General features: G+C 49.8%; 1 protein-coding gene across 1 annotated transcript in view; it reads right to left on the reverse strand.

The window, feature by feature from the left end:
- PGS1 (phosphatidylglycerophosphate synthase 1) overlaps nucleotides 1–23,961 on the reverse strand; it is a 676,499-nt gene that overhangs the window by 486,377 nt on the left and 166,161 nt on the right. Inside the window, exons 3-4 of the mRNA XM_086931083.1 lie at nucleotides 12,770–12,847; nucleotides 11,386–11,485 (exon numbers count right to left, since the gene is read on the reverse strand). Coding sequence (XP_086787209.1) covers nucleotides 11,386–11,485; nucleotides 12,770–12,847 — 178 coding nt within the window. The remainder of the gene's footprint in view (nucleotides 1–11,385; nucleotides 11,486–12,769; nucleotides 12,848–23,961) is intronic.

Here is a 23,961-nt window from a genome sequence, read left to right on the forward strand (position 1 = left end):
TCTAGCTCTATCTGGGTCATGTGGGTCTCTTGGAGCAGGGCAATCCCCACCACATGCCGCTGCAGATAGGAGAAGACAGAGTAACGGCGTGACGGGGTGTGCATACCGCGGATATTCCAGGTCATTATGTTAGTGTGGGTCATGTGTCTAGACGCGCCGCACCCTCACAGGACCGGGGGAGCACCACTAAGAGGGGCCTACGGGCACCATCAGGGAAGGGGGTATCAGTGTGCCGCAAGTGAAACATGAGAACAGTTACAAACAGTGTAACTAAAAGGGCGAGTCCCCAATGGGGCATACGTCCAAACCTCAAGAAGATCCACCTCCTAGAAAGTGTTAGTCCAGCGCAGGAGCTGTCTGGGGTGAGTGTGCTATCAGCAACCAAGCTGCATTACTCCCCTGTCACAGACCTCCCGGGCGTTCAAGAGATGCACGGGGAAGTGCAGGCTGTTTGAACGCGTAGGGCCGGTGTGGGCCACTAGCGGGAGAGCCCGCTAATGCAGTGACTGCGCAGCAATTCTAACCGCGGACTAGCAGGCACGGCTGCATCTGTTTTACTGTATGTCATTGCAGCACAGCGCAAAAGCATTTGGCATAGAACACATTGCAACAGCGCGCACATCAACATTTCTAGAAAGATACAAAAAGTAGAATGTTCAGAGACAGAGACCCTGAAAGGCCGCCATAGTCCACTGTTCAGTCACGGTGGGTAGACTTCTTTTTAACATCTCGAGGAGGTCCAGCGTACGGCAATATTTGCGTAGTTTTCACTGGCTGCCTGTGGCTCAACGGATTCTATTTAAATCTCTGGTTCTTTCTTTCAGAGCCACGCGTGGTCAAGGTCCTCATTACCTGAGAAAGCGTTTTTCCATGTATGCTCCCAACCGCTGCCTTAGGTCGGCCAACCAGTGTCGGATGGCCCTTCCACGATTCCAGCGCGCTCGGCTAGGCGGTCAATCTATCTCTGTAAAAGCAGCTAGAGCTTGGAACGCACTTCCATTGCAACTTCGTGCCATTCAAGATATTTTTGTCTTCAAAAAAGAAACTAAAAACACATCTCTTTACCATAGCATTTTAATTTCCATTTCCACCCATTCTGCCTCTCTGCATGAGCCCGCGCCAGGATACCCTAGAGCAGGGGTCTCCAAACCGGTCCTGGAGGGCTGGATCCATGCCAGATTTTTTGGAAATCCCCATTGAGATACATGTAGTTATTTTAAAAATCTAGCATGGATCCGGCCCTCCAGGACCGGTTTGGAGACCTCTGCTCTAGAGTAATTGAGCGCACTATAAAACTTTTTTTAACATAACATATAACATAATATAACATAAGCTCGTCAGCCGTCTAGGGGTGTCACCACAGGCATGTTCATGTCTTCAGAAATCCCTGTGAATGGGGACGAGGAGCCACTCATTTCCAGGTCGCTGTTTGGCTGGGAGTCCAGGCGGGTCGTGCTGTTCACTGCTCCCAAGGTCGCAACCGCCTCAAGTGCTTCCTGCCCTTCTAGTCGCATCTAGTCCGGACTGGGCGCAACTGGGCCCAGGCCCATGCCCCGGCGGGCCCCTCTCCTCCTGCGCCTACCCGATCGCAGCTCCTGCCACCCACCCTCCTCCGGGCCTGCAGGTCTTGCTCCTTTCCATTGCCCAGTCTCCTCCAGCCAATCCCAGACGTCCGATGGGGCATCAAAAAAGCAGGCACCCTCCTTCGAGACCACACGGAGGCGAGAGGAGAACAACAAGGAGTAGGGCAGCTCTAGTTCCCTCAGTTGCCGCTTCACAGCCATGTATGTGCTCCTCCTTCTTTGTACTGCTGCCGTGTAATCAGGGAAGAACATCACACGGCTGTTCCCCACTGTGAGATCACCCAGTTTCCTGGTTTCACTGAGCACCACGTCCCGATCTCGATAATTGAGGAGTTTGAAGAGGAACGGATGAGGCCGAGCTCCCGGCCGAGGCTTCTACGCTGGCACTCTGTGCGCTCTTTCTACCACAAAATGCGGGGACAACATCCCCCGGGGTAGGAGTTCCCGCAACCTGTTCTCAGCGTACTGCTCCGGGTCCTTCCCTTCTTCTCCCTCCGGAAGTCCGACCACCCGGACATTGTTGCGCCGAGAGCGCCCTTCCGCATCCTCGATGCGATCTTCCAGCACATGAACCCTGTCTATTATATCTTGGAGCTCTGAAGCGTGATTTTGCACCACAGGTTGCAGTTCTTGGAGCGACTGACTCTGCGCGGTAACTGACTCCGACAGCTTGCGATGGTCAGCATGGAGAAGAGTAAAGTTGGACGTGACTTTATCGATTCTGGCCTCCAATGACACTTTAGTTTGCTCCAGAGTAGTGCCAATGCGCTCCAGCGCCGCCAACACAGAGTCCATCTTAGCCGCGAGGTCCGCTGCAGGCTCCATGCTACCACTCTGATGCCCGTGTGAGGAGCCAAGACCGTCAGCTGCCTGGTGTTTAGTTTGCAACTTAACCCTGAGCCTGCCCATTACCAGCTGCTGCGCAGCAGGCATCCACCAAGCCGGTCACGCACAGTCAATCGCCAACTCCTCGTTCCCAATCCTCCACTTAGGTGTCTGGGGCACACCGGTCCTTCGACGACGTCAACAGGGGAAGGGCTGCACACTCCCCAGGGCAAGTGCCGCCGTTGGCAGGGGTTACGCCCCCGGTCAATGGGACAGAGTCTGAAGGTGGCACATGTGACGGACTCGCTTCCCCCTGGTACGACGGGGAACTGTCGTCTCCGCTGTCCCCGGGTACCACCTCTCCACGGCCCCTTCACTAGCAGGCGTCAGTGAGGACTCCAACGAAGCCCCCAGATGGTATGCTCTCCTGCCGTAGGAAGTGGTTCAGCACACCCAGGACGTCGCAGAGCACTTGGTGCGCCACACGCCCCAGTCACCTCCGACCTCGCTGGTCCTCCTCTCCTCGCGCTGTGTCCCCCTCGCCGCCACTTTATTTGCACCTGGTAAGTCTCTGCCCCCAAAATGGCGCACGGGGTGCAAAATGGCGGGCCACCACCGACTGAACCTCTCCAGTCAGGATCTGCACAGCGCCTTCAGATGCCTTCAACCCACCAGAAGCGCTGTTTTCCTTACTAGCGGACTGCCCCTCGGTTGCCGGAGCCAACAAAGCGCCGTGGTCGCTGTCTTGCCAATGGGGAAGGGCCCTTGACTGCCACAGTCTTCCAGAACCTGTAGGCCCGGTCCCCGGACTACACTGTACCTTCCACCTGCTGTTGTGAACCCCCCCAGACTTCACTGCGCTGCCAGCCACGGGGGGAGGGTGTGGAGGGTGAAATCGCAGGCCCTCACCTCCTCGCCACAACGAGCCAGATCAGGAGCCATGCCCAGTCCTCCTCCTTAGTTGGCCGGTGCCCGGCTGCAGATCGCCGTTACTGCCAGCACCCCCAGGCTCCTAGGGACATCCCCAAATGGCCACCACAATTCTTAAACAGCTTGCCAGGCGCCTCTGTCCCGTCAAGATAGGGCGTCAACAAGTCCTCTCGGGTCCTCTATCAACCCCCAGGACCGCTCCCCTCACCTGGGGCGCTATGCTGAGTGGCAGCCAGGCCGGCCCGCAGCCCACCGCAGGGGTCCGCCCCCACGGCGCGAGGCATAGTTCACTGCTCCTTTCTCCTGGAATGCGGGAAGTAGTGGGGGCCTCCCGAGCCGGCCCTCTCACCAGCGGCAGCCACTGCGATAGTTCCCTGCTCAGTCACTCGGCTACAGGCCCTCACAACAGGCTTTAGCAGTTCCAGGCCTGGGCACCCCAGCCGCAGTCTCGACTCCCCCATGCGCCCGCCAGCTGCACGGGGCCGAGCCTTGACCGCAATCCTGGGTTACAGGCACAGCCGGTCCCACCCTAAGCTCCGACCGAGCGTTTATGCTGGGGGCATCAGGCTCCGTCAGGGCAGCACTCGGTTGATTTCCAGCAGCTGCAGATGTGCCGCAACGTCTCCTTGCCAGTGACCGTTGAGACCCGGTCGCGTTTCGCGCCCAAGGCCCTGAGATCCGCTCTGCAACAGTCAAGTCTTGGGTGCCTCCGCAGGGCTCTCCAGGTGAGGGCCTACGGGTCTCGCAGGTTCCCCTCTGTGTCCGCACACCGGTCCCCGCACTCGGGGAACACCAGAGCACCTCCAACGGGTAATTTGCAGGATAATTAGGGGGTCAGAGATCTAGTGAAAGACGACCGCCATATTGGCTGGCCAGTCACGCCCCCATCAAGGTTCCCGTCTAATGCCTGCATAAGACTGATAGATAAGACTGAATAATCAGAAAGTTAGGGGCACACCTATGCGGTCCATAAAATGAACTTGTGCATCTCATTCATGCCAGAACTGTGTCAAAGCCTACTCTTCACCTTATGAGGTCTGTCTTCCATAAGGTCTTTCTCCTTCCTTTCACAGACAACCCTGAGGTTTTCATTGTGGGTCAGAAATGAAGATCGGGCAGGAAGCTGGTGAGTGAGTAAGCATGTTATGGGTAGGCACATGCAGACTAAGCTTTTGCAGGAAGATGGTGAGTGAGTAAGCATGTTACGGGTAGGCACACGTAGACTAAGCTTTTGCAGGAAGATGGTGAGTGAGTAAGCATGTTACGGGTAGGCAAACGCAGGCTAAGCTTTAGCTAACAAGATCTGCCGTCTACATGCATAGATCAGTCCAGGGACATCTGGAAAAACTAAGGCTGATGCCACACCATCAGCAAAACTCAACTCCAGCTCTAAAGTGTGTTCACTTACACACTAATACACTAATATATTTGGAATGGAAGATCAATGCTCAAGGTAGTTATTGGGCTTAACTTTAACTGACTGGAATCTAAAATAACATGCACTTGCCTGCGGCCCTCAGAGCTCTGTCTTTTTTGCACAATCTCTACCTGAGGAAGAAAAGGTTAAACTCTGAAGAAATGCCCTGAAGATTGAGGCCTCAGGGGGCGGATTGTTTGGGTGCAATTAGGACACGGGGATTAGATCTAACGAGTTTCTAGGAGATGCTTCTGAGATTGTTTAGTTTATTTCTTGTGCTGATTTTGAAGACCAGTTTTCACGCGTACAAGTGGTTATATGTGATATCAGCAGTGATCTTTTCAATGCTGTAATTTATAATATCATTTGACACATGTACATAGTCATGGACAGTGCCCTGGAGAGAAGGTACTGTTGCACTTGTAAGCAAGATTGCTACATTTCTATGGTTTTAGACTGAAAATAGTAACCACAAAACACCTTAAAATGAAGTTTCTTTGGGGGAACTTTTGTGCTTTTTTAACCACTGTTCTTTGGTCATACGAGTTCTTACGCATCTCTTGAAATGCAAGTATTTCAATTACGTATTCACTGTGGCACAGTTTCACTAACCTTAAAATATCTGGCACACACTGTATAAAGCCCAGTTCTAAAATGTTAAGTTTCATGCAAAACTTTCAAATGGCCCAATGTTATTTAATCAAGCCTTTTTGACTGCTCCATGTAAATCTTCCCCTTGTGATGTGTCTGTATGAAATCTGAATTGCCAGCACAGGTTTTTATGTGGAAACGGTAAATCAAGTTCCAATCCGGTTCAACAAGAGTGCCCAAAGTGGTTAGCTGCTCAACTATATTTGACGCCCTTTTAAGTTTTGTGCGCCCCCTTGAGAGAGATGCAGGAAACTTGACAATCCAAGAGCAAGCTACACAGACTAAACGTCTACCACATTGTGTGAGGAAAGCAGTTTATTATATGATGTAGTTGTGAGACCTCACCCTGTAATAAACTCACCACCTGTACTAGGTCCAGCCAGATTGGTTAGCTCAACCCTGGGTAGCTATGTCTCGGAGTAGTCAGGATTTATTAAAGGAACAAGTGTAAAGCAATGAGAAGTACCAAAACAGTCACATAAGAAAGAAACCAAAAATAAAAAAAAACATCAATTTATAAAGTTAGGTTGTATTTTTATCTTCAAACAGACACCTCGCGACCAACATCCAGTAGAGGGTCCATAGATGTGAATTTTTAAAGGAACAATAAATCACTGCTTTTTCCTTCAACAGGATAAATCGCTAATGGCTACGCTTGCGGTCAGACTTAGAAAAACTTTTATAAAGTTGCAAACTACTTCTCCAGCTCGCTTTCAGCGACCAACTCTGGCAGATAGTGAGTCACAGGGGCCAAAGAGGCTGGGTTAAACTGTTACTTTGCAGTCAAAGCAGTCTTCAGTCCATTTCCAGGCTCTATGGGGAACCACCATAGACTAAAATGGAGTGGTTCTGATGCAAGGGATAGAGGATACTTAAGATGGAAAAGGATGCGGAGGATGCAGCGTTGGTGATGGGTGAGGGAGGTGAGTATCAGGTTATTCTTGGGCTACTCCTAGGTCCACAGTCACTGGGAGACAACTTTGGCCGCATGGGTCGATGTCCCTCAAAGTTCGGCCAAAAACCAGTTGCCACCAGTAGACTGGTTTCTAGCTACAGCCAAACCAGCGTATCCCTTTAAGTGGTGATAGCTTTTGTGTTAGGCAACCAAACTGCTCTCTGATGACTCCCCTGGGTGCAGCCAACTCTTGCACAACTTTTGAGAGATGGGACTGTCTCCCAGGCAGCACTTTGGCAGTGAGCGGTGGTTAGGTGCTCATAGCCATCACTCACCAAGGCAGGCTACTTCAGCCTTTGTGGCCCTGTAGTTGTAAAAGGAAGTCAGCCAGCTGACTCTTGGAGTCACTACTGTCTGGCGCTCGAGGATGACTTTTCCTCAAGCAAGGCACTACATGCACAGTCCTCTCTTTGCTAGTCTCAGTAGCATTAGGTGCAGTCCACTCTTGGTTCAACCTCTTTGCAGGGTCTATGGAACAGCAGGGTAGTCCTCCTTCGGCCCACTCTTCAGTCAATCAATCAATCAATCACAGAAATTTATATAGCGCACTACTTACCCGGAGGGTCTCAAGGCGCTGGGGGGGGGGGAGGGGGGGGGGGGGGGGGAATGCTGCTACTTCTCGAACAGCCAGGTCTTGAGCTTCTTCCTGAAGGAGAGGTGGTCTTGGGTCAGGCGCAGGTCGGTCGGAAGGGAGTTACAAGTCTTGGCGGCCAGGTAGGAGAAGGACCTTCCTCCTGCTGTCGTTCTTCGGATGCGGGGGACGGCGGCGAGGGCGTGGTTGGCTGATCGGAGATGTCGTTTGGGAACGTGGAAGTTGATGCGGTTGTTGAGGTAGCTGGGGCCTTGATCGTGTAGGGCTTTGTGTGCGTGGGTGAGGAGGCGGAAGGTGATTCTTTTGTTGACGGGGAGCCAGTGCAGGTCTCTCAGATGTCCGGAGATGTGGCTGTGTCGTGGGATGTCGAGGATGAGTCTGGCTGAGGCGTTCTGGATCCGCTGGAGTCTCTTCTGGAGCTTGGCGGTGGTTCCGGCGTAGAGGGCGTTGCTGTAGTCCAGTCGGCTGGTGACGAGGGCCTGGGTGACCGTCTTCCTTGTCTCGGTGGGGATCCACCGGAAGATCTTCCGTAGCATGCGCAGGATGTTGAAGCATGACGAGGAGACGGCGTTGACTTGTCTGGTCATGGTGAGGGAGGAGTCCAGGATGAAGCCCAGGTTGCGTGCGTGGTCTGTCGGTTTGGGTGCGCTGCCCAGTGCGGGGGGCCACCAGGAGTCGTCCCAGGCGGAGGGCGAGGAACCCAGGATGAGGACTTCCGTCTTGTCTGAGTTCAGTTTCAGGTGGCTGGTCGTCATCCACTCGGCTACGTCTTTCATCCCTTCGTGAAGGTTGGCTCTGGCGGCGGCGGGGTCGTTGGTCAGGGAGAGGATCAGCTGGGTGTCGTCAGCGTAGGAGATGATGTTGAGGTTGTGTTGGCGTGCGATGGCTGCGAGGGGGCTCATGTAGACGTTGAAGAGGGTGGGGCTCAGCGATGATCCTTGAAGGACGCCACAGATGACTTCGGTGGCCTCTGACTTGTACGGTGGTAGGCGGACTCTCTGTGTTCTTCCGTCGAGGAAGGAGATGATCCATTCCAGTGCATTCTCCTGGATTCCGACGTTGCTGAGGCGCTGCACTAGGGTGCGGTGGCAGACAGTGTCGAAAGCCGCGGAGAGGTCTAGGAGGATGAGGGCCGCTGTTTCTCCGTTGTCCATCAGGGCTCGGATGTCATCGGTGGCAGCAATGAGGGCGGTCTCGGTGCTGTGGTTGGCTCGGAAGCCAGACTGTGAGGGGTCCAGGGATCCATTCGTCTCGAGGAAGGCGGCCAGCTGCTTGTTGACGGTCTTCTCGATGACTTTGGCTGGGAACGGCAGGAGCGAGATGGGGCGGTAATTCTTGAGTTCGGTGGGGTCCGCCGTAGGTTTCTTTAGAAGGGCGCTGAGTTCGGCGTGCTTCCAGCTCTCCGGGAAGGTGGCGGTGTCGAAGGAGGTGTTGATGATGTCCTGCAGGTGGGGTGCGATGACCGCGTCGGCCTTGTTGAAGATGTACATAAGTGATCTGAGGTTTGGGTACCATCAAATATCAGTCCTCAATAAGGGCCTTGGTTTTGTCCCCACCAACCAAATTGACAAATGCAAAACACAATGTGAAATAAGAGTTCTTAAGGAAAATCTGAACAACAACATTCTTTAAGGGGAAGCTCCAATCGGAAGCTAACCATGAACACACAAACTTGCAAAGGAAATCCTCCTTCAATCCCTCTTGCTCTACGATGCCCCCAGAGATATTTGCATTAGAGGAAGCAGTTATTATGAGGTTGAACAGCTACAAACTAGGAGGGATGCTTTCAATAATCTCAGCAGAAAAGAACAAGAAGCTTTTGGATCATTGAGCAACAAGCCCAACATTGTGATAAAACCAGCAGATGAAGGCGGAACAACTGTTATTCAAGATCTGGACAGTTACAGAGAATCATATGCATTATCCTACTTTCCGATGAAAGACATAAAAAACTTCAAAAGGACCCCAAACACACATCTACAGAAATGGTATCCGAGATCACTAGTAGAGCGCTGGAAAGGGAGTGGATATCCAAGAATGAGATTGACTTTTTGAATACTACGGACCCGAGGACTCTGTTGTTCTACACTATCCTGAAGATCCACAAGGTTGCGGTCCCCCCCACTTGGAAGATGGTCTCCGGGATAGGTTCAGTCCTAGAACTCGTCTCCCAGTACATTGACTGGTTTCTACGACCACTTGTTACACAGATCAGGTCATATGTTAAGGACACTAAACATCTCCTTAACCGCCTATCTGATTTGTAATATGACCCTACACAAGAAATGATGATGTGTTTTAAGTTGAAGTCATTATATACCAGCATCCCGCAGGAGGAGAGCTTACGGGTCATTGAGAACGTACTATGCACACACGAGCGGCCCTGGCAGGCTTATGACACTCCAGCATATGGCTCTGACTGAGAAATTCTTAAGGTTTGAAGACCAGCTCTACTTGCAGAGGCACGGGACTTCTATGGGCAGTACTTTTGCCCCCTGCATTGCATGCCTGTATATGAGCCATCTGGAAGAAGAACATATATGGACTAATAATTCATATTCCAATCATATCCGTAGTTGGCTGAGGAACATCAACAACATCTTGATTATATGGCATGCTGATTGGGAGAGCACAGAAGCCTTTGGAGTATGGATCAACCAACTGAATCTCTTCCTTCGTATCATCATGTCCACTCATAATTCCAAAATCTCGTTCCTGCATGATCCAAGGTCGAGGCAGTTTGTGAGTGTGAAATCTGAGAGTGAAAAATAATGGAATGAGTTGTGTGTGAGGATTGGGAAAGTTGACTGGGTGGAGAAGAAGCCAGGCAGAGCATCAAGCTAGTTTTCCAAATCTAGGGGTTCTTACAAAGTTAAAGCTGCATTTGGTTGATGGGTGGAGTTGGAGAATAGCAAATGGTGGAACTTTAGATGCATGTCACTATATCAAAAAGGAGGCAAGTCTAGTAAACAGATAGATGTGGATGAGGGTTGTAGGCTCTGATGTTTATGTCGGATGCAGATTTGATGGGTGCTGGTGGGAGCGCTTCTACATTTCAGGAACGTGGATCTGGGAAGGAGTCAAAGGGTCCTAGTTCAGGTTGTGAGCCACATGGGGGTAGTCATTGTTCTCCATGGAGGAGCACACATAAGTAGTGGCCATAATAGGTTAAGAAAACCACTCCTTTGGTAGGGAGATGATGTTATCTAGACTGATCACACAACCCAAAGTGGATTACAAAATGTTAATCTCGTTACATCTCAGGTGGGACCTATCTTTAATTCCTTTCTTCCCATGTGTCTGTTTCTGTACTTTCCTTATGTTTTCCATTTTTATTTTGTTTTCTCATTGTGTTTGTAAAGAAAGGAGATATGTTGTAGCTATATGTTCTGATCAAACCATACATGTGGAAAATGTTTCAGAATGTTATTTTCTACAGTTCTATAAGAGTGAATTGGGATCTAGCTGGCTTCCAGGAGACATTGCATGTCTCTGCTGGAATGAAGACTTCACTTTCATATATTTGTCTGTTTGATTGTTACTAGTCACTCTTGAGGACTACCCTGTGAGGAACAGTCAACCACATAGACAATCCTAAAACCATACAGTAGGCCTGGGTTAGGTGGGTCTTTATTGAGGACAATGTGCTCTTGCAATTACTATCCTCCCAACTGGTTTTGGGCACTTTTCTTGAGTGCTAAACTGAAAGCTATAAAATTGAAAATCTCAAAAGTTACTTTTGTTGATACTCTCCACAGATATCTGCTGCCAGAGGAGGAATTACTCCTGATAAGGACACCACCTCGGACGCAGAGGGTTACAGAGCAAACGCAAAAAAATTGACATTCTACTATCAGTGCTTTGCAAGGCACTCTTGGTTTTGTCTGTCCAAGCCACAGTTCCTGTGGCAGTCATTTATGCCTTGGTGGCCTCACCCCCTTATATCTAAAGGGGACAGTTGAGTGTCAGTCTGTAATAAGGTAAGGCACAAATAATCCTTGCATCCTATATGTAGGTTTTTTGGTGTTTTCCTTCTTATGTATGTTGAACATTCATAAGGCTTTCATTATGAACTCGCCTTCCCCAAGAAGGACACTAATAGAATGACCATCAATCTAAAATAAACTGCCTCAAATGTCTTATTTCTCTAGGACTTGGGGGCTCCACGTTGAGAATAAGAGTTAAAGCCAGGAGTACACAAGCTGCAATGATGCAGGTTGGAATCTTTAACTTGACAGCCTAGCCTCAGCTAAAGTCCTGTAGCAAGAATCTTATGGGAAAAGACAACACTGAGGGGACAAGGGTGAAATTAACTGTCAGTTGAATAAAGCAATGATCATAGTGTTGAGGACAAGTGGTTTGGGTATCTCTCCCATATCAGATGTGACAGAAAACCTTTCAAGCAAACTTAAAAATTGGTATGAGTACCCACCTCTAGATCCTCGTGTGAAGTCCAAAAGGATAGAGATCTGAAGGTCAGAGGACACACCCTCATGCAGAGAGTTCACAAGTGCTTCATGAAGCGAATCCACCTAATGCAGAAGGGCAAAGGGTGATTAGTGCAGGCATGGAAAAGGGTGACACAAATCACTGGGGCACTTTAAGAAGGCAAAAAGGGAAACTAAGGGACAGAAGGCAGCCTGGGCATTCATGGGTTGATAGGGCAAGGCAGAAATGTTACACCCCAAGGTGACATCGAAGCAGAAAGGGCATTGTTGGGGTTAGAACCGGCGGACACCTGAGAGTTTCAGAGACACAGTAGACATACTGGGGCAGTTATTCAAATAATTGTGGGTCTGTAGATGATTGTATTGGTGGAATACCCAACTAAAATGTTCATGGACAGTCACTAGTATGCTAAATAAAAAGTCTTAAGGTTTGGAAAAAGACAGGTGAAGGTACCATGCAAAAAGCATAATCAAGTTACAACCATGGTAGAACAGTGTAATGCTTAGGGGAACTCAACGTGCATGGCATGGCACTGCAGGAGTGTTAATGTTGGGTGCTCCTAAGGCATCAAAGCAAGCAATATAGTGTGAGGGTCACATCAGGCTACTGCTGGAAATGCAGCTGGGAGCTGAAAGTGCTGATTAAGGTGATAGGTGCTACTTGGATGTTAAAAAAACTAAGATCGGAAAACTGGGTGCTACAGGGTGATCTGACCACAGGCTATGTGAATGTCAGGCTATGACAGGGAGAGTGCAAGACATCAGAAGGCAGGGAGGTGTTTTGAGGTCAGAGTTGGTCATGATATTACATAAGATCAGAATCCATATCTCAGGACCACTGGAAGACCACGGGTTAGATGAGAGTTCTGCAAAAAAAAGTCAGTTTGGGTACTGCTGGAGGGTTCACAGCACAAGATGGGGTACAGCTGGGGAATAGGATAGGTGCAGATTGAGGTCTTTCTGGTGACCAAAGAACAGTTCCATGATTGTCTGGCAAAACAAAGGGGGGGGGAGTTCAGAAGGAAAAACTTAAATGACGAGAGGACATTCCATACACAAGGAGCTGGGTGCAAGGGATCTAAGTGATATGCGGGAGCTAGACAACAACATGGTGCTGAAAAAAAGAGCAGCTGAGATGCCAGTCACTCATGACCTATGAGCCTCATACCACATCTCGTCAACTGTCTCTCACCCAGGGTTTCACATTGCATCACACCCTGTCCAGCTCATCAGCCCAAACTTACCTCCCTCAACCCAACCCAAGGGATCAATTTGTCTGTACTCTTCTTTCTCAATCATGAGTTTTGCAGCCCCTACCCCTTATGGCTGCCAACCCTTACAGCCAAAGATAAATTCCACATAACCTACCAATTCCTGCTCCATAGGGCCTGTGCCTAGGTACAGGGAGGCCATCACCACTCGCTTCTTAGCTGCCTTGATTTGGGCCTGTAGAGATGATAAAGCACAGAGTGTTTGTTCTGCTCATTCTTTTAAATTATTAAAGACACACTTAGGACAACCATATAGCAGTCTGCAATCTGGAACACCCGTTCACCTCTGGATTAAAACGTTTAGCTATGCTAGTTTTGAATGTGATAACTTTTAATTTTCTCCTCCTCCTAATCAGAGAAGCATCTTGATGGGACCAATACTAGTGATCGATACTGGTCCATTCACCACGGCCACAGAACACATCTGGAGGTCCTCCAACATATCGTCTATTTTATTTATTCCTATGAATATCACACCTGAAGGTGCCTGTGGAGATTGTTCGTACTGGTGCCTCCAAGTGCATTCTCCATATTAGCCTCTCCATAGTCACAAAAGTAGGGGCTTTACTATCTTGACCATAACTCCATATCAGTATAGCCAGTGAGCTACATGTCAATACAAGCCCCCCACAATTGAGTGTCAACTGGAGTCTGCAATGGCAAGACAACATAGCCTATATTAGGCACCTACTCCATCAGGGAAAGAACTGGTAGGCCACTTTGATTAACATCAAACTAACACCAATGTCGGAGCTACACCTGAACTGCCTTCAGGTATTCAGCACCGACTAAAATTTCACTCTTGGAGTCTTCAAGAACCAAACTGATAAGAGTAAGGGAAATAAAGACAAAACAGGAGTATAATGAACCACAGGCAGATGAGGATGGAAATCTTCCTCATAGTCCTACCTTAGATTGGGCCTCATCGAATTCCACCATAAGTTGGAACAAGCATTGGCAAAGCCAATAGGTTTTATCTAAGCAAGAGCTATTGGCTTTGCCAATGTCTTAACCAAGCTGTACAGCAGAGCAGAGCGGATTGGCATAGAGTGGAGTGCAGCGGAGTGGAGCAGCACAGAATTACATGGAGTTGCATAGAGCAGTGCAGAGTGGCGTAGAGCGGTGCACAATAGAGTGGCACAAAGTGCAGTGACGTAGAGTACAGTGGAGCAAAGAAGAGTGGTGTAGAATTTGCACTTTTTGAGTGTTGTACTACTGCTAAAAATAAATACCTCAATTACCAAAAATATCACTTGAGAAACATTACTTGCAGATGCACATAGCACTCTTCTGGTTCCAGGTCCGCCCCGGCTTTGCCACTGGTGTGGAGGGAATCATGTAAGGTTTGTTCCTTCACAAAACACACCACTGAAATATGAGATCTCATTACAACACAACTGGATGTTTGCTTTTTCACTGAAACTTTGCTTCATTCATCTGCTTTACTATTCATTCATGCAAACTACAACCGGATAGGGAGAATACCCGGGGGTGGAGACACCCCCCAGCGCCATGAGACCCTCACGGGTGAGTAGTGCGCTTTACAATGCCCTGATTGATTGAATACAAATGGGGCTATTGCATCCTATGACCCGGTTAAAGGCACTTCGGTAGACACCCTTCGTGATGATTGGGTAGAGCTCTGCATTTGTCGTTTGGAAGCTCCGCCTGGTGAATTATGAAAGGGCAACACAATGAGGGAGGTACCCAAAGACCAGTGAGGGACTGGGTAAACCAATATGCAAAAAACACAAAGAGTCCCTAGTTGGTGGGGGTATATACCCTACAGCGTAGACTGACCCAGCAAAAAGGCTCTAAGGGTAGCTACGATGTCAAAGACAAGATAGTCTTTAGCATAACATACACATAATTTACAAATAATTTACAAATACAGGCTAACAGTCAGTATAGGAACCCTGTCTACAAAGCACCACATTAGTTAGGAAACTATAATCTTTACCAGTGTAAAAACAATTTATTAAAAGCAATACAGTTTAAGTTCGCATTCATAAAACAATTATACATTCAAACATATATTAAAAAACCAAAGAGTCGACGCGGCGTTTCGGTGTCTTGTTTCGATGATAACACCTTCAGGACAGGTTTTTTAGTTAAAAAAATCTCTCAGAAATAGGAGGGATTTAGGGAATTCGAGGTCTCATGAGGGTACAGTTTTTTTCAGTCATTAGTCTGACTCTCATGGACTTATCTTCCTTTGATGTAGTTTAAAAACAATTTTGTTCCACCTGGATATAGGTATTCAATAAAATTATCTGTGCTGTATCAGGGGTGACCACCGTATATCAATTCGGCTGTTTAGCATGTAACTTTAGTTGTATCGGGTTGGGGATGATCCAACTTATCTCTTGTAGGTAGCGGTCTTCAGATTTGTTACATTCCCTTCTACCAATTCGCTTACTATTCCTTCTTAATTCTCAGAATGGTGCTTTTTCCTGTGTATCGGCCTCCCTGTCACCTGGTCCTCATACAGCTTCCCCATATCTTGTCCTTGACATCGTAGCTACCCTTAGAGCCTTTTGGCTGGGTCAGTCTACGCTGTAGGGTATATACCCCCACCAACTAGGGACTCTGTGTTTTTTGCGAATTATGAAAGGGTGCATTGTATATCGTCCCCCCGGACCACAAAAAAAAATAAAAAGCCTTCAGTTACAAATTAACTGAATGTCTTGCTCCCCATTTACTTGCTTCCAATACATTCCTGCTAGTGGGAGATTTTAACTTCCATGCAGAATTAGGTTGAGACCCAGAAACAACTACTACTCTCTGATTTGGAAATGCTGGAACTAAATCAGAAAGTAATTGGCCTCACACATTGCCTGGCGTACTTTAGACCTTATTTTTACTGATGCCTCGGACCCTCAGGTGGACTCACCCTCCCCGGTAAGTTGAACAGACCATTTTTGCATACGTTTTCAGGTCCCTTTTAAAGGAATACAGCCCAGTAAAAAAACGAATATCTTAAAAAGACAAGGCACTGGAATAAAATCTCCAACTCCTCATTCTCTTCATTTTTTTCTGGCCCAATATGTCATTAAGTTCCCTGACCAGAATCAATTTCTCAGGTCGTAGATATAGTTGTCCCCCCAAACTAAGCCACTCCAAAACCGCGAAGCCTCATTCCCCCTGGTTTTCAGAGGAGCTTAAACAGGAGAAATCAGCCTGTAGGAAATTGGAGAAAAGTTGGCACACTTCTAAATCCCTCCCTGACAAAATTGCATACAAATCGGCATTAAGCTGCTATTCTAAAAGCCTCAGAGTAGCCAGGAAATCCCTTATTATTAATAGAATTGACAGTGCAGGGAATTCAGGTAAAGAAATATTTTAAGTTTTCAAGGAGTTCATAAAGTCCACTGCCTGTTCATCCTCCATCCCAGCCGCCCAGGAATTATGCGACGTCCTGGCAGATCAATTTGAAGAGAAAATCACAATCTAAAAGAACCTCTCTCACTGTCCCCCGCAAACCGATACCTCTTCCAACATTGACAAAATGGTTCTCTGACATTGTGTTTTGAGAAGATGAAAAAATATTGTTTAACTTTTTAGAATATGGTAAAAAACAAAAAAAAACAAAGGTTTTCGTCACAATATGCTGCAAGATATGTATGCGGTTAATTTTTTCCTGTGGAATGTGTAATCAGAAGTAAGTTATTTAATTAAGGAAATATTTTTACCTTAGTGTTTTTTGTTGTTGACATAAGGTGCATTTTGGCACGTTTTCCTCAAGTGTATCCTTTTACTACTAAGGGTCTGATTTCGAGGTCGGGTTGAATTCCTTACGCCAGACACCGACTCGGTCATGGGACTGACCGACACCTGGTCAGCGGTCCCGACCACCTCATTATGTTGCGACCGAACACGGTTCGGTAGCATTCCTATATTGGACTATAGGAGCATGCATTACAGCCGTAAACCAGCTGGAATGCATGCTCCATTGTGAAATGGGAGCTGGAGGTTCATCCCTGCACTCTGTGGCAGGCACCTCAAGGTGTCCGTCACAAGGTGCAGGGATCAACAGGGGGGCACCATAGGTGTCCCCTCGGACTCCAACCGGAGGCCGTGGACCAAGGAGAGCCCTGCTAGGGGCCCCCAAACACGCTTTCCGACATGGTTTCCATATCGGACAGGCCGGCATGGAATCAATCAATCAATCAATCAAAGACATTTATAGAGCGCACTACTTACCCGTAGGGTCTCAAGGCGCTGGGGGGAGGGGGGGTGCCGTTACTGCTCGAACAGCCAGGTCTTCAGCTTCTTCCTGAAGGAGAGGTGGTCTTGGGTCAGGCGCAGGTCGGTCGGGAGGGAGTTCCAGGTCTTGGCGGCCAGGTAGGAGAAGGACCTTCCTCCTGTTGTCGCTCTTCGAATGCGGGGGACGGCGGCGAGGGCGTGGTTGGCTGATCGGAGGTGGCGTTTGGGAGCGTAGAAGTTGATTCGGTTGTTGAGGTAGCTCGGGCCTTGGTCGTGTAGGGCTTTGTGTGCGTGGGTGAGGAGGCGGAAGGTGATTCTTTTGTTGACGAGGAGCCAATGCAGGTCTCTCAGATGTCCGGAGATGTGGCTGTTTCGTGGGATGTCGAGGATGAGTCTGGCCGAGGCGTTCTGGATCCGCTGGAGTCTCTTCTGGAGCTTGGCGGTGGTGCCGGCGTAGAGGGCGTTGCCGTAGTCCAGTCGACTGGTGACGAGGGCCTGGGTGACGGTCTTCCTGGTCTCGGTGGGGATCCACCAGAAGATCTTCCGTAGCATGCGTAGGATGTTGAAGCACGACGAGGAGACGGCGTTGACTTGCCTGGTCATGGAGAGGGAGGAGTCCATGATGAAGCCCAGGTTGCGTGCGTGGTCTGTCGGTTTGGGTGCGGTGCCCAGGGCGGGAGGCCACCAGGAGTCGTCCCAGGCGGAGGGCTAGGAGCCTAGGATGAGGACCTCCGTCTTGTCTGAGTTCAGTTTCAGGCGGCTGGTCGTCATCCACTCGGCTACCTCTTTCATCCCTTCGTGCAGATTGGCTCTGGCGGCGGCGTGGTCGTTGGTCAGGGAGAGGATCAGCTGGGTGTCGTCGGCGTAGGAGATTATGTTGAGGTTGTGTTGGCGTGCGATGGCCGCGAGGGGGCTCATGTAGACGTTGAAGAGGGTGGAGCTCAGCGAGGATCCTTGAGGGACGCCGCAGATGACTTCGGTGGCCTCTGACTTGTACGGTGGTAGGCGGACTCTCTGTGTTCTTCCGTCGAGGAAGGAGATGATCCATTCCAGAGCCTTCTCCTGGATTCCGACGTTGCTGAGGCGCTGTACTAGGGTGCGGTGGCAGACAGTGTCGAATGCCGCGGAGAGGTCTAGGAGGATGAGGGCCGCTGTTTCTCCGTTGTCCATCAGGGCTCGGATGTCATCGGTGGCGGAGATGAGGGCGGTCTCGGTGCTGTGGTTGGCTCGGAAGCCAGACTGTGAGGGGTCGAGGGATCCATTCGTCTCGAGGAAGGCGGCCAGCTGCTTGTTGACGGTCTTCTCGATGACTTTGGCTGGGAATGGGAGGAGCGAGATGGGGCGGTAATTCTTGAGTTTGGTGGGGTCCGCTGTGGGTTTCTTGAGTAGAGCACTGAGTTCGGCGTGCTTCCAGCTCTCAGGGAAGGTGGCGGTGTTGAAGGAGGTGTTGATGATGTCTCGCAGGTGGGGTGCGATGACAGCGTCGGCCTTGTTGAAGACGTGGTGGGGGCAGGGGTCGGTCGGAGATCCTGAGTGGATGGAGTTCATCGTGCGGACGGTGTCTTCGGTGCTGATCGGGGTCCAGGCGCGGAGGGTGGTGGTGGTGGGGGGTGGTGGTTCGGTCGTGGTGTGCGTTGGTTGGTTGTTGAAGCTGTTGTGTATGTCCGCGATCTTGTTGTGGAAGTATGAGGCGAGGGAGTTGCAGAGGTCTTGTGATGGGGTGATGTCGTTGTTTCCTGCGCTGGGGTTGGAAAGCTCTTTCACGATGTTCAAGAGTTCCTTGCAGTTGTGTGCGTTGTTGTCCAGCCGGTCCTTGAATGCAGTTTTCTTGGCGGCGCGGATCAGCTGGTGGTGCTTCCGGGTGGCGAGCTTGAAGGTGGTCCTGTTGTCCGGTGTTGGTTCCCTTCTCCAGACTTTCTCGAGGGCTCGGCAGTTCTTCTTGGAGCTCTTGAGTTCGTCGGTGAACCATGGGGATTTCTTGCTGCCGGGTCTGCTGGGCGGGGTCCTCAGCGGGGCGAGTTCGTCCGCGCAGTTGCTGATCCACTTCGTGAGTTTGTCGGCGGCCTGGCTGGAATTCGCTGAGCTGGCAGGAGGGTGCTGGCTCAAGGAGATGGCGAGCTGGTCGGCTGTGATCTTGTTCCAGCTTCTTCGGGCAACCTGTTGCTGGTGGTGGTGGGTCGTCGTTCTTTTGAAGGTGAAGTGGACACAGCTGTGGTCCGTCCAATGAAGCTCTGTGGAGTGGCTGAAGGCGATGTCTGTGCTGGATGAGAAGACTGCGTCGAGTGTGTGTCCGGCGAGGTGGGTGGGGGTGGACACCAGCTGCTTGAGTCCAAGATTGGCGAGGTTGTCGAGCAGGGTGCTGGTGTTGCGGTCGTTGTTGTTCTCCAGGTGGAAGTTGAGGTCCCCCAGGAGGATGTAGTCAGCGGAGGGGAGGGCATGCGGGCTGACGAAGTTGGCGATGTCCTCGCTGAATTGGGTGCGTGGTCCCGGAGGTCGGTAGATCAGGGTGCCTCTGAGGGTAGTCTTCGGGTCGGTGTGGATCTGGAAATGCAGGTGTTCGGCGGTGGTGAGGGTGTTGTCGGTGCTGGTCGTGAAGCGGATGGTGTTCCTGTGGATGATGGCGATGCCTCCTCCCATCTGGTTGGCGGTGCGATCCCTCCGGGTGATCTTGTAGCCCTCTGGGATGGCGATGGCGATGGCGATGTCAGGTGCTGAAGAGGCGTTCATCCAGGTCTCTGTGAGGAAGGCAACGTCAGGGGCTGTGGTGTCGAGGAGGTTCCAAAGTTCGATGGCGTGTCTGTGGACGGAGCGGGTGTTGAGCAGGATGCACTTGAGGTGGGTGCTGCTGGAGTTCGACTTGGCGGGTGCTGGTGCGAGGCAGGTCCGGATGCAGGAGAACTTGCAGGCTTGGCAGCTGAAGGGTCCGTGGGAGCGTCGTGGTGTGGCTTGGTAGCATCCTGGGAGTCGACCGGTGATGAGTGCGTTGAGGTTGGCGGCGGTGTACGTCAGGCGGGTCGGCCGGGGTCTTCGAGGGCCAGGGGTCCTGGCACTGGGCGCGGACGGGCGTAGACGGGCTTACCTTTGGCGCGCCTTCGGCGCACAATCGGCGCGCCCGCTGCGCGTGACCGCTGCGCGTTCGCACGGTCGCCATATATGGCGAAGTGCGCGGGGGGCGGAGCAGCTGGGAGGCGGGAGCGGGAGGGTACAGAAGGCAAAAGGGGCGGGGTTTAGCGGCGGTGGCGGGAAGTGGGGAGGGAGGGCGGACGGCGGCAATAACAGGAGGGAGGAAATCATGTTGGAAACCGTGCATCGTAATCTCAAGGACGGAAAGGCTCGCCCTTGAGATTACTAGCCAGTTTCCAACTGGCAGACGGGATCTCAGCCCGTCGGAAGTCAGACGGAAAGACCGGGGTCTTAATAGTAATATTAAGACCCCGGACGTTCCAGGAGATACAATTGTACCTCATGGAGGTCTCCATGTCATGTGGAGGATATCTAGAATAGGGACCATTCCAGCCCGCATGACAGATGCTCTACTTTCTGTCAATAACATCCAGTAGCAGCATGCAGAGGAAACTCTTTAAAAATCCCACAAACAAATACAATCAAATCAACTCCCCATCCTCAGGACCAGTAGCAAACAACTTGCCATCCAAACCAGTTGGAAAACATCCAACTGACAATCATGCATTACAAACATGACAACACGGGAGGCTACCGAGACGCCCCATAGCACACAATCAGTAAGATACAAAACAGAATAATCACCTTAAGATTGGACCATGCATACAGGATTATCACCACAAGATTGAGCCCAGCATGGAAATTAGTTCAGCTTTGCAGTATTCACGTTAACATTCTACCAGCTCCCATGAATAACCAAACCTTCTGCAGAATATAAACAGATGTCATTCATTACAGTATTCTTATTAACATTCCACTAGCTCTCATGCATAACCAAACCAAAGTAATTATTTTATATTATTTCATCTGATGTGCCTGGGGTCATCTTTGGCAAGGATTCAGCAGATCACAGAGATGAGACAGATATTTGATTAGAATCCAAGTCATGTGGTTCACTTTCTCCATTGGCAGATGGTGGAGCAAAGTCCGTTCTCCTCAAGGCAGCAACTGCCTCCACATTCCACCGGCATTCATAATGGGCTTGCGACTGAGCTGAAGGGGCCCCCTAGGCACTTTTAGCTTCTTTCATAGCTGCTCACCAGGTACGCTGTATATTTTTCAGAGCAAGGTTTTCTTTTCGCGGAGGAAGGCGGTCTATGCGTTTCGATAGAACCTGCGATGACATCAAAAAGTGCGCCTCCTTGCCTAAGGTCACCTTCAATCTGGCAGAGTACAACTAGGATATGTGATGCCTAGTAGGCAGAGGTGCTTTTTGCAATCTGTAAAAGTTTGTTTCTATAATTCACGTATGAAGATGGGAAAGAATACAATTCTATGATTCTCAACCAACATGTCTTCACGGAGTATGGCCAGAGTCAGGATATGATCTCAATCCCTATAGTGCAAACGTTTCACCACTATTGGTCGGGTGAGACGCACCAGGCACTGGGGGCTATGAGGGGATGCGATGGGCTCATTCTAAGGTGTAGTAAGGAGAAAGGCTTTCCGGAGCAAACATTTCTTTAATCCATTTCTCAAGAAAATCAATCATGTTGGTAGCAGTGCCCTCAATACGATTCGGAAGTACGATGATACCTATATTATTCACACACGTCCTATTTTTTGCATCTTCAGCTCAGATTTCTAAAGTTTTAAACTTTCTTTCCATGGGAGATTGCCTGTTTTGCACTGTAGTAAATTTGGGTGCTAGGTACTTTATAGCACATTCAGTGGAGGTGAATCGCTCAGCTAGTCGCCTGGAATCATATTGCAATAGACCCAAGCCTGCCACTATGAAGTCAATTTTTAGTTCAAGCACTTCTCTAGAGGCAGCAATAGCCCGAAGGACTGTGTCCATAGTAGGGTCTGAGTGCTCTCCACCCCTCGTCTGGGGATGTGCTGGCTAGGTCTTCAGAGCCCAACATCTGGGTGGAGCCAGACTCAAAAGCCTCCCATTTCTTGTTGACATTACACATGGTGATAATTACTCAGACTAAATAAAGAATCCAGTTAGGGATCCGAATGCCGTGAATTTCTTGACAGGTCAGAAGGAGTAGTTACCCAAGCAGAATGCGCAATGCTGTCGGGCCTGTATTATTCTATACCCGTCTTGTCAGAGGATCTAGAATCTGGATAATGTGTAGAGGGCAGTGTTGTCTGGCACTCAAGCAGAAAGGACATGGGAGCTTTCAGGAAAAAACGCAGTACCTTGGGTCGCATTCGTGAATGTCTGGTATCAATTAGCAAAAGGAAAATGCTCACAAGCCCTCAGGGATTACTTAGTTTCCCCTTTAACTCAATATAGTTTCCAGCTGCTCATAAGGCAGGGTCTCAGGGAAGGTGAGAAGGAGCTGGTGGATTACTTTGATATTCTGCTGCAGCTTTTAATGGCATAATTCATAAGTTCCCATTCCCTGGTAATCATTCTGGAGAACTGGCTCAGAATTGCTCCAGACGAAGACGCAGTCTCCCCCTCTCACCAATCTACCTGTGACAATGAGCGATGAGAGCAGCAGCCTCAGGGGGACAGTAGAGAGGAGCTGGAAATCATTAAGTGAGCGAAATTCGCAATTATGTAAAACTGCACCAGTAGCTTGCACCAACGTTTTAGAAGTGTGCAGGTCACTGAAAATATAGTAAATTTCCAAAATAACGATCTGTGCCCCAGTTTTAAAGTGTGCAAATCACTTAGTGCCAATATCGGCAACACTTCCCATCCCTCCCACAGCAATATCCAGGAGAAATAACAGACAAGACACCTTCTTTGTGGAGAAAATTGCTGCAGGTTTATTTACATAACAAATATGCCAACATGGTTGGTTATCTTACAGGCAATCCCAGGGCAGGCAGCCCCTTGCCGCCTGCCCACCTGATAAACCGAATTACACCGTGGCTTTAGCCAACCAGTGTTTGCCAGATTTGGGGGAGGGGATAGCCCCTCTACCCCATTTACTCACACCCCCAGAAAGGGGGCGGAGCATTGCAGGCAACCCCCGGTTTCTCAGGTCCACAACCCCCCCGTAGGACTAATGGGGCACCGTCGCTCCTCCAGGGTCCAAAGCAAGGACCTCCCTGGGGATATTTGGACTTTGCACTCTTGTGGTGCTCGTGCAAAGGGTACGCCTCTGTACCTTACAGCCTCTGAATTGCCCTGTGACTCCGCCTGCAACACAACATAATAAGTTAGATAAACACACCCCCTGCTTGTACGCCGGGTAAGTGGTGAGGAGGGAAACGGTATCCGGGAAGCAAAACAAAGAGGGCGACCAGTTGGCAGGAGAGGTATATGTACCTCACCCCCTGCCCCCCTCCTGCCCGGAAGTGACGAGGGCATGAGGACCCTTGAGGGTCCCAAAACACTGGGCGGCTGACTCGTGTGCCATCGTGTGGCACTAAGGCGGCCGCCCTCTTAGGAGGGCCCCCTTGTGGGCCCGGGGAAGCCCTACAGAAATCAAAATACCATTGCTTTGCCTGCCTACTTTAGCGTGCAAGTCGCTGTTTAAACTGCCACAACTGCGATTCGCTGTTGGCATTTCTTTAAATCTGGAAAATGAAACTATATTCCCTCAGACAATAACGAGAACAGCAGCCTCAGGGGGACAGAGGATCTGGGTAATAAGTGTGCAAATCACTGAGAATATCACAAGAATATAAAACTGCACCAGTAGGTAGCATCAACGTTTTTTTAAGTGTGCGGGCCACTGAAAATATAGTACATCGCCAAAATAAAGATCTGCACATGGCTTTAAAAAATGCAAATCACTGAAATCAAATTGCTGTTAAAACTGCTACAACCACGATATTTGCAAGCGTGCTAATTACTGTTGACATTTCTTTTAATCTTGAAAAGAAGCTAGGCCCGAAACAGACCAGTAGATGGCGCGGTTGCCTCAACCAAAGACATAAAGACACTTTAAGCGTCTTTATGTCTTTGGTTAAGTATAACCCATGAAACTTGCT

Source organism: Lissotriton vulgaris, chromosome 7 (genome assembly GCF_964263255.1).
Source record: "Lissotriton vulgaris chromosome 7, aLisVul1.2, whole genome shotgun sequence".
In the NCBI taxonomy this organism is placed as follows: Eukaryota; Metazoa; Chordata; class Amphibia; order Caudata; family Salamandridae; genus Lissotriton; species Lissotriton vulgaris.